Here is an 11,050-nt window from a genome sequence, read left to right as displayed (position 1 = left end):
AATCAGCTTTGTGTTTGATGGAACACTGGAATGACTTTTTGTAGGAGACATACTGCAGCAGAGGCTTACAAGTATGCATAATTACATACATCTCATTGTCCATTATTAACTTTTATATGGACTGCTCTTCCTTAGATCACAGCTCCTTCCTTATTTAACATTTGAAGTGTTAAATAAAACAATTTCAGAATTACTTGATATTTTCCTGACATTTTTATCAGACCTCAGCTTCTTCAAATTCATATGATGAAGTCCTGAAAAATTTGGCATGTTGTCAAGAGATGAATTTTTTAACATGGTATATGAAAAGAAGTTATATTGTTCATCAGTCTCCCACAGACGCCTGGAGAGAATCTCTTGCTGACAGTCTCTTGCTGCTTCTTTTTCATTTTTAATGGTTCTGCCTTCTACAGGAGGGAATGAAGCTTTTTCCTGCATCACAAGAGCCATCTGCAAGTAAAGAGACCTAAGAAGTTCAATACTTCTTTTTAATTCTGTGAAGAGCTAAATACATCAATAAAATACTTTATGCCTCCTACAACCCTTTGATGACTGAATTAACTAAATGAGATTGAAATGAGGAGTGATTTATAATGGGTAATGAGAAATGAGTTCAACAGCCTTCCAAACAATTGACAGGGAATATGTTAGTTTTAGCAATGACAGGGAAGTGTTCTCCTTTGATGTCAGGGAGAGTAAAGTTTCTTTAGACATGATCCAATCCCAACAAATATGCAGCAAAATGTTCATATAAAGGTGAGGGATTTTACCCCCTCACAAAAGAAGAGCTACTCCAAGTCACTGACGTTTCTGTTAGAAGTTTCATTTCTCATTGTCTGTGGAGTAGATTAACTTCCCCAGATTTCCAGAGCATAAAGACAAATTATTCTGAACTTGAGTTTTTAAAACAGGAACAAAAAGTACATCTTAACTTTCATGATAATCAGTGTAGATCAGAATGACTTTCTTCATGAACACTACAAAGACAAATACTAGTGCTCACTTGTCAGGCTGAGTTGTGGCTTAGCATTGTGTGCCCATCCTGTGCTGGATGCACACACTCAGCTTTCTCATAGTGAGCCATCTCACCTAAATCAAATTGCTCCCAGCAACAAGGCCAACCAAATATCCACCTGAGCATATTTGGGGAAGCAGGTGATAGGACAGCCACAAGGAGGAGGCAGGAGAGGCTGAACTCAGCCCCGGGGAAGTAGGACCTGGCCAAAACAGGTACAGGACCGCACAGTCATTCACAGGACTCTCCTCCATTTCACCTTCTGCAGCCACAGTCCCGCAGATGCCTCTACCTATGTACAGGTCCCCGACTGTGGGACCTGACTGGATTCAGTACCTGGAGAACTAGCAGCTTACTGGGCTTTGCCCAGCTTGCACAACACCTGGCTCTCCCTCTGCAAGTGCAATTAATGTAAAACACTGCCCTGCAGGTTTGGTGAGTCCATATTGTGAATAAAAGATTTGGTGAGGGGGAATCAGAATGGCAACTTACCCAGATCAGGAACCTAATGCAACTGATTACATGGCCTGGCTAAGCAGCAGACTTCACACTTGCACCATAAAGAGAATTCTTTTTTTATAGTGGTGCACTTACATTTCACACAAAAAACTCCAATGGCAAATCATCTGCCTCCATCTACAGCCCAAGGTTACTTCCCCCCCTCCCACCACCCTCTGGCACAGCTGCAGCGTGGGATGAGTCAGGGATGCTCTCACAGCAGTGTGCAGGACAGTAACACCCACACAAGGCAGGGATGCTCTCACAGCAGTGTGCAGGACAGTAACACCCACACAAGCCCCAGCACTGTTTACAGGATCACTGCCTCTGATTTCTCCCATGATAGCTGACAGAAAGACCCTTCTCACACCAATGAAGTGAACATTGATCTGACACTAACTGTTGGCAGGCTGCAAAAATATTGATGGTGCATTTAGCAACAGTGCCCCAAGCCTTGGCAAATGAGAGCTCACCCTCTCCAGTTATTTTTTCCCATTATATTGCCCCATGCCCCTTTCTGCAATGTGTATTAACTGGCTGTTTTGGTTTGCTATGTTGCAGCCAGCTTCCTTTAAAGCTAAAGCTCATTCCCTTAACTGTGTTTCCACAGCTCCTGCTCTGCCAAAAGTTTAAACAGACCTCATTATCTGCTTCCTGCAGAGACCTAATTTCTACAAAAGGCCTTGAGCATGGCAATATGATTGGCAGGAAAAATAATAATGTTACAAAAAGCTGTTTTCACACCTAGCCAAAGAGTGAGAAGCATAGATACCATTTGAAATGATGCTCCATGTGAGTCTCATCAGCTGGGCAGGATATTCAGCCCCTTCTGGTTTGTGATGATTCTCACATCTGCCCCTTTCAGCATGGCATCCTCCAGTGGCATCCCCCAACATTTCAGCAGATTAAGCAGTAGAGGATAAAAGATGGAGGTCAAAATGTCTCCATTTCTCCTGAATTGCTGCTCCAAAATGCAGCTGCCAATGAAACTGCAAGGCAGCCCCTGCTGTAGCCCTGACAGCAGGGAGCAGGCACTCTCCCCCTCCCCAAGGCAGGCTCCTGCACAAACCTCCCAGGCAGACCAGGTCCACTTCTTTTTGAGGAAAGACAAACTGCTACCTGGGGGTGCCACACATCATTCCCAGGCACAGGATATCTGGCTGCCCACAGCTAAGCAGCCTGGGACAACCCAGACCCAGCCCTGGTCCTCTTCAGAACCTCAGTCCTCTCAGTGGTCCAAGAGCTCACAAACCCCATTAGACCACACAAAAAAGGGGAAGACAGCTGTGATTTTAAGTCCCTGCTGGGGGACTGTGAAGGAAACAGTCTGAAGTCCCACCTCTTCTTTTTATTCACCCTTAGCTTCTCTAGTTTTCACCAAAAGGAATGCAGTCCATGTGATCAGAGGTCACTCAAAAGCACAATTCAGAGTGAACAAGCAAAAGATAAGCAAAATATGCAGTGTAGGATTCCACAGAGAAGAAGAGTCATCCTTTTCCTAGACTGGAAAGTTGTAGGTGAGCACAGTGAAGCATCAAGTCTGCATTTGAGATAGCCATGTATCATGAGAAAAGTGCTGCTATGTAATAATATTCAGGATCTATCAGCTTCTATCGTGCTGCATTTGGCTCACTCGCACAAGATCAATATTTTAGCTACTCTGCCAAAAAACACTAAAAGAAAAGAGACAAGTCAAACTCAAATCACCATTCACATCTCTAAGAGGAAGCTCTCCACCAGGATCTTACAACCTCACCTGAAAGAACAGTTAGTTGCTGTTTGGAGTTCACATTGATTTGTCTCAGAGTATCAGAATCAGGCTTGAAAGTCACTACAAACTAATAAAAATTTTTTTTAAGTAACACTGCTTTTTGAGTATAGCATTGTGTACCATCCATCCACAGAATCCATCAACAATACAGCAAAATGTCATTGGGGCAGCTTCAGTAGCAACAGCTCTTTGAGACTGTTAGCCTGAGTGTAGACCAACTGAAAGTGCAGGTGGACATTAAATCCAACCCAAAGTAATCAAGCAGCTCCAAATATCAGCAGATCTATAATCAAGGTAGTAGTTAAGTTTATGCTCTTCTAAGGCTTCAGTTATTATTACTGTAGCTGGAAAATGGAAGTCTTTAATGTAGCAAGATGTCAGTTCCTCAAACATCATCCTCCCTCCCATTTGGCAGTGGCACTACTGTAGGAACACCTGACTTCTGATCTGGTTGAAGAAATCAGCAGTTTCACACTTGAGCACCACCATCTTGAATTTTATTCTGCAATTAACCCACAAGACGGTGCAGAAGTTCAGCCCTTGTGACAGGCAAAACAGTGCTGCTAACTCAGAAATGGAGTTTGGGACTCAGCAGGTCCCAGGAGAGGCTGGCCATCCTCAAGGCCTCTCTCAAGATGCCTGGAATCCCAGTTTACAGCCTCATGCTGTCCCTCTGGTGCCAGCACATCTCTGCAGAGGACCACACACCACCTTGAGAAGCCCCTGCATCATGGGTACCACCCCTTACCTCTCTGTGAAGTCCAGGCTGTCAGAGCACAGTGGGCTAAGAGATGGTCCATTTAAGTGCCATAAGCAATTATTTGAGACAGCTATTTAGATTTGATTTGTACAACTTTAGCTTGTTAAAAACAGTGCACTGACAACCACTTCATATTTCAAATTTTTTAAGAAGCAGCAATTTACTATGAAAATAATAACAAGAGACCTATTTGTACTCATATCTGTATTTTAAAACCTTTGAGTAAGATTTACTCAGACTTCACTATACAAAATGTCTTTCAGCATCTTAAGTGAAGCTGTAATTTTTAAAAAAACAGAAATGTTTTTAGTTTCTAGAGGTTTCCAGAATGACCGTCTTGAAAGGCCACCCTTCTGGGGCTCAGCAAGGCCTTGAGGAGTGTCTCCAGTGCCTGAGGTGGGAGCACTGGCTGCCAGTGCACTGCATCAATCTGGCTGCAGATGCAGGAGTTAGTCATCCTCTGAGTCACTCTCCCCTCTGGCTGGGACACAAGCCCTGATTGAGGACATGAGCTGGTCCTGGATCTGCTTCCTGGGGTTCTCTTCGAGGTCTGTCTTGATGGCACCCGACTCAGAAATCTTCCACTCCAATTCTGTGCAGTGCAAAACAAGAGTCATGAATGCAGGGCAGCAAACTGGAGAAAGCCCACCCTTGGCTCCTCAGCTAACTTCCCTCATCATCCTACCACCACCACCACCACATCAGGGCCCTCCTCCTCTTCATACCCAGATCCAAGCTCCTGGCCTGTTTACCACACCAGCTCCATCCAATCCCTCCTTTCCCAGTCCCTAGTGCTGGCACAGGTCTCAGCCCAGGGCACAAAGGTCAGGGTACTGCTCTGTGACAGTGACATCCCCAGTGACACCCTGCTCACCTTGCAACCAGGAGTGCAAAAGAGGTGATGGATACAAAGCAGCAGCTTTAGAGGCAACTCTCCCAGTGGAAGTGAATTCTACCTCCTTCTAACCACATAAGGGCAGAAGACACGTTTGCACATCTATTGCCAGTGAAGGAATACTGCTCATACTTTACAGCTGCTCCCATCATATACTGAGCTCATCACAATCAGAAGAGGCAGGGAATAAATTTAATAAAGGGCAAAAAATTGTGGAAAAAAAATCATTTACACATCTGAATTATAGGTATTTTCCAGAGACATATCTTGTAAATAGAATTCACCCCTTTGCCTCTACATCACACACTAAATATTAGTTCCTTAAGACAGTAGAGACTTCACCACCAGCAGTAGGCCCAAATTGGACTGGATTGCTTCCCAGAAGTGGTAGAAAATCAATACAACACATTCAGTTGAAACCATTCTCCTCCTGCTGCTGATAATCCTATCATCAAATCTAATTTCTTTCAGATATTACAGAATAATGAACTCAACCTCACACTTTCTTGAATCTTTAGTGGAAGGCAGATGTGCTTAGGGGAGAAGGAAGACATAAAAGAAAAGTGCAGAAATGTCAGTACACAGTATTTAATTGTGACTTAATTCAGTAATCACAGTACACACTTTTTGTGATTACTGAATTAAGCTGACTCAGTCAGGGACAGCAGACAAACATATGCCATCATCTTGAAAATGTAACAAGGAGCCCTACAATCCAATAGGCAAGTGCACAGATTATCATATCACTGCTGGCAAGGGCAGTTGTTCATGTCCCAGACACTCTAAGAACATGCATGGGTACTGTTTACCCTTTAATATGTCCAGCAAAATTTGTTTCACCCAACACAGGGCACACACAAGACAAATACCTACATGTTGGCCTATCACTGCTTTTACAAGACAGCATGTGGTTGAGCCATAGGGGGAAAAAAAAAATGTAATATCATTTTCAGTACCCCCCTTCTCTTCCTATGCCTCATTTCTCTCATTCCCAGCAATGCAGTTTTGCTTTTCCTTAGGAAGAGCAGAGATGCAGACACTCACCATCCCTTGTCAGGTTCATGCCACCAAACACCAAGGGCCCAATGAACTGAGCTTTGATGTCTCCCTCCAGGTACACAAATATCGTGGGCAGGTTCTTATCAGGGTAGTTGGGAATGCAGGTGGTAGAGATAGCTTTGATGAATTTCACATCTCTGAACTTCTTTGCAAGCCCACTCATATGTTGATTTATTAAGGCACAGAGTGGAATTCTGAGAAGAACAGCAACAGGCACACAAAAGGAGAAAACAAGAGACAACTTAAAAAGTAAACAGCTCCAGAAGAAAGGTCAGAAATATCACATTGATGACTTTCTGCAAAGACAAAAGTAGCAAAAGCAACTTCTGTGTTTCAGCACTCAAAGGAGATCAGCACCACTGGAGATTTTGGTGCGTGGTGGGTTTTTTGTCTTAATATATTAATAATGCAACCTTCCCCTCTACCCCCTTTGTATTCAGGGAAACTGGTTAATGAATTTAAGATACTTAGAAGGTGCATGAGCAGGGGCAAAATAAAAGCAAAGCTGCTTCTGGAAGAAGGTATGCAAATGATCAACACCTATGAGGCAATTAGAGACCAAAAAACAACAGCAAGTATTCATAACATTTCCAAAAAAAAAAAATCTAGCCACGTTAACAGACCTTTTTGACAAGGTTTTCTATCATGGTGACAGGACTGCAAACCTTGCTGACTTCATTTGTATGCCACTAGAAACCAAGCTAAATACACATTGATCCTTCCTATTCACAGCCCCTTGCATTTGATCCAGAATAATTTCCAAAGCTTGGATATTTCAGTGGCAGCAGCTACCTCAATGGAAGCTGTATGGTACACATCTTGCTGTGTTGTAGAGATGTATAAAAAAGCCACCTTATGGTAACATCATTCTAGAATGAAGTTCAGCAGTCTTGTCTCAACAGTATTAAAATTACTAATTTGTTTTTATTATAATTACTAATTTGTTTTTATTTCTTAGATCTCCAAAATCAGTCCTTAGTTCCACAATAACTATACATTTATCTTGCACTTTCAGCTATTGACAGTGCAAGGTTTAATGGTTTAAAAAAAGAAATCTTACCCTTGTTTGTAGAGGTGTAAGACTACCCATATACCTTTTCCAGCTTTTGTAACTTCTTGAACATAATCTTTTCCCGAAATCTCCAAGACTTCCCCGAATTTATTCTTCATTTGAGCTGCCTTCATTTCTGCTAACCTTTGCTGCCTGGATAGCCAGGAATGAAAAAGACATCTTGTGAATAGAAGCATTTCTTTTGACAGAATGTAACTAAAAGGAGCTGGTTGAGGCCCAGACATCAGAGACAAATTACAAACTTCTTCTAACCCCAGAGCAATAAAAGCAAAACGACACAGTACATGCCCTTGTATTTGCATCATGGGCTAAAGCCACGTGCAAGAAGTAAATCTGTGTTTCATGAAATGCCTTTTTTTTTTCTCATTTCTGGCCTCACTAGACTTTTCTTCTCCAGATAATACACTACCAAACTAAATGGCAAAACCCATGAGAGACATTACAAGATAGAGGGAAACCAACAATAATTATGCAAATCTGCAGCACCTTAATCTCATTGACACAAGAATTAGGAAATACTGGAGGTCATTTTCAAAGCTCTCAGGATCTCTGGCCATACACTCAGCAGGTGCACATTATCTCTGCAAAGCTGGGCTGTAGATAAAGGATACTGAATTCAAAAGCTGTTATCCTTTTAAAGACACTTAGAAGCTCCACAAGAGACCAGAAACACAACCCCCTTCTTCCATCATCCTAAAAACATCCTTTCTCTTCAACAATATCTAAAAGCATATAAAAGAAAGACCCTCCAATTATCATTAAAGCCAAATTCTGCAAGCTGCTCTGACCTGTACATTTCAATAGCTCTCTCATCTTCCTCATTAAATTCATCTTCATTCTCTTCTAGCTCTTCCAGAGTCATGTCCTCATAAGTTTTTACTAGAATAGAAGAAACATTTAATCAGCAAAAACCTCATTCCAGGATTAACACTCATTATCTTTCATCAGTCCAACAGAATTTATTTACTCTAAAGACAGATTAATAGGAAGTATGCAGTGACTTTTTAAAAAATATTATCTTAGAACAATAGAATGGCTTGGTTGAAAGGGACCTTAAAAATCACCCAGCTCCAACCCTCCCTGCCAAGAGGGACACCTCCTACTAAACCAGGTTGCTCAAAGGCCCATGAAACCTGGCCTTGAACACTTCCAGCAATGGGACATCCACTTCTCTGGGCAACCTGTTCCAGTGCTTCACAACCCTCACAGCAAAGAATTTCTTCTTAATATCTAATCTAAGCCTACTGTCCTTCACCTTAAAACCATCCCCCCTTGTCCTATCTACCACTACATGGTCTCAAAGTTGGAACTGCCTTTAGGAGTTGGGACTTCAATGATCCTTGTGGGTCCCTTCCAACACAGCATATTCTATGGTTCTATTCTATGATTCTAAAAAGAATATGCTAAAGTTCTCCCCCAAGCGTTCTCCTCTCCAGGCTAAGCAGCCCCAGCTTTCTCAGCTTGTCATTATTATTCCTACTGGATTGTTAGGAAGTGTTATGTGCTTTAGACATACACATGGAAAGAATATGATGGAAAAGGCCTCTGAGCTGAAGGCTGCCTAGACTAGCACCCAACTACCTGCATGAGCTTTCAAGCTTAGCAGCTGCAGCACAGACATGCACCTGGCAGATTCCCTTTGCACTGCTCCTGTTTCAGTTTTCAAATATTTACTTCCATAAAAAGTAAATGTTCCTGTGCTGGAAGAATCCATGTGCTCAGGAATGTATTTGTTTGATACCACTAACAGCTGATCACCCTGCACAGATGAAGCTTTGGTATCCCTACAGACCTGGAAAATGACACATTGCAGTCCTGTGGGGCACTAAGCTTTGAAAAAGAAGAATTAAATTTAAGGTAATCTGAAGTAATGAAGTCCTTGGAAATGTTTTGGTTTAGAGGCCTGTGTTTAAAAAGGAGCATGAGGACCCTTATCCCAAACTCTCAACATCTAACTTTCAAGATCAATATTCAAATCTATTTATCAATATTTAACTCCTAAGAGTTCTCCAACAGCATCACATAATAAACAGACAATAAGTGTTACAAACATTTATTAAGCACAAACACCTGTGCCTGTTTAAAGACTAAAATAAATAATTTGAAGACTAAAGTCAAATAATGCAGAGTATTCCTGAATGGTGCCCCATGTCCTCATAATGTTTCCACATGGAAATTTTCTGTAAGGTCAGACCTGTTTACAGCTGTGGTGGTCAAAATGGTCCCATAGTATTTACCTCTCATTCCATCCTTCTAATTACACCTTGGCTGAAGTATGCTTATTCCTAACAACAGTAGGAATATAAATAAAGTCACTTAATTATAAGAAGCTGAAATCACTTTGGCTGTGTGGCATACAAACATTGCTGTTGGTCATTTCTTTGAGAAAGCTTCCCCCAGAAGCCATTCCAAGGCTTGCTCTGCTGCTGCCTGAGTTGGCTAGTCACTCACCCAGAGATTTCTGAAGGATGGCAAACTGCTCCTCTTCCTTTGCCCGTTCCTGCTCCTCCACATTTTCCTTTGGAGGAAGGATCCCTTTCTTGCGCAGAATGTCATTCCACTCCGTGTCTTTATTTGGATCCTAGAGCAGAACAACAAATGGATGATTATTTCTTCAAGGTGAATTTTATCACTTCCAGAACTTAACACAGTTGCTAAACTGGTAACTGGATGGATCCTCCTGACACCGAGGCTTCTTTCCAGCCCCAGACCTGCAGTACCCTGAAGACTGACTTTGTTTTATTCCATCCCACTCACAGCACATACAGGAGGTCTTGGCTGGGTACCAAAGTTTGAAGCATTGCAACCACTGCTGCATCTCTCACAAAGTGAGACCAAAGGAGAGGGTATTAACTGGGAGACAGAGCAGTGTGCTAACCTGAGGGCTTCCTTATAGACCCTCAGCAGGACAGGCCACCAAATCAAGGGCCACTGCATCAGGAAGCACTAGTGACATGACACACACAGGCACCAACCTTACGGAGTCAGTACATCTCCTTGTCAGAGTCAAGTCAGAGTGACTATGTAAGTGGTTAGAGATAAGCAAGCCATTTCTGTCAGCCAAGCCCATTGCTAAGGATTCACATCTAAATCTACAACTAGACTATTCCTGAGATTTTACTGTAAAATAGTTGCAACAATCCTGCAAAACAAGGCCAATACCCCCCTGCGTATTGGTGAAAAGCAGAGTAGCTGAGTATGAAATTTTCCTATTTAGCAATTTTAGTTTTTAAAATAGAAGAAATCTCAGTGATAAGCACCTATAGGTTACTTGTGCTTCCTTGTTGTCTTGGCCTAGGTCCAGTTTAGAAACTGAACACACCTAGTGCTTTGCTATAGCTTGTATCAGCACACCTTACACCAGGTCTGTTCACAGCCATACAACTATTTCTCTTCTCTGACTCAGCCCCAGTACTTATGGACTATCCGGGACAGGAAGGGAAGGGTAGGGGGCAGAAGGGGAGAAAAAAAAGAAAATAAAGAACAATGTAGCCCAACAAACATAACGCCAGACTTTTTTTCCCCCGTCCTGACCGTGGTCACCTTTCCCTCAACCCCGCATTTACTATCATTTACTATCGCACTGATGCAGTGCCTGAACCGCCGACCTCCTCACTACGGTAGTGAAATAAGTACCGTAGCTGCAAGGAAAGCAACAAACTGCCACAAACGCAGCCATGGAGCTGCCGAACAGCACCGCCCTGTGACAGCCGCCTCTGCCCCGAGAGAGCCGCACGAACCCGGGCCGCCCCAGGCCCTCGGCCGGGGAGGGCGGCCCGTGGCTGCCGGCGGGCCCAGCCCAGGGTGCGGCCCCGGCCCTGGCCCTGGCGGGCTGGCCCCGCAGCACCGCCCGCACAGGCCGGAGCGGGGACCGGGGGCAGCTGCTCACCTGCATGGTGCCGGCGGGGCCGGGCCGGGCCCGGGCAGCGGCGCTGGGCAAGGCCGGGCAGGGCAGGGCCGGTCCCGGCGTGCGCGGCGCG

The 11,050-nt window shown here is 43.5% G+C and overlaps 1 protein-coding gene across 1 annotated transcript; it reads right to left on the bottom strand.

Annotated features, from left to right (window-relative positions):
- Nucleotides 1-4,233: 4,233 nt before the first annotated feature.
- Nucleotides 4,234-11,040, bottom strand: PDCL3 (phosducin like 3). Its single transcript, XM_063149792.1, has 6 exons — nt 10,960-11,040; nt 9,522-9,651; nt 7,859-7,949; nt 7,059-7,202; nt 5,984-6,192; nt 4,234-4,636 (listed from the first exon to the last, which is right to left on the bottom strand). The coding sequence occupies exons 1-6, from the start codon at nt 10,963-10,965 to the stop codon at nt 4,494-4,496; spliced, it is 723 nt and encodes a 240-aa protein (XP_063005862.1). The 5' UTR covers nt 10,966-11,040; the 3' UTR covers nt 4,234-4,493.
- Between the last annotated feature and the right edge of the window lie 10 nt (nt 11,041-11,050).

Source organism: Melospiza melodia, chromosome 2 (genome assembly GCF_035770615.1).
Source record: "Melospiza melodia melodia isolate bMelMel2 chromosome 2, bMelMel2.pri, whole genome shotgun sequence".
NCBI classification, from domain to species: Eukaryota; Metazoa; Chordata; class Aves; order Passeriformes; family Passerellidae; genus Melospiza; species Melospiza melodia.
The sequence above is the reverse complement of the archived record's forward strand: the minus strand, read 5'-3'. Positions and strand labels throughout refer to the sequence as shown.

What these genes read in the sequence shown, in the direction of transcription:
- PDCL3 (XM_063149792.1), bottom strand. An exon ending in CATCCTTCAGAAATCTCTGG is followed by an intron (nt 7,950 to 9,521) that starts GTGAGTGACTAG and finishes CTTCTATTCTAG; the next exon opens with TAAAAACTTATGAGGACATG. An exon ending in TTACACCTCTACAAACAAGG is followed by an intron (nt 6,193 to 7,058) that starts GTAAGATTTCTT and finishes TGTTCTTCTCAG; the next exon opens with AATTCCACTCTGTGCCTTAA.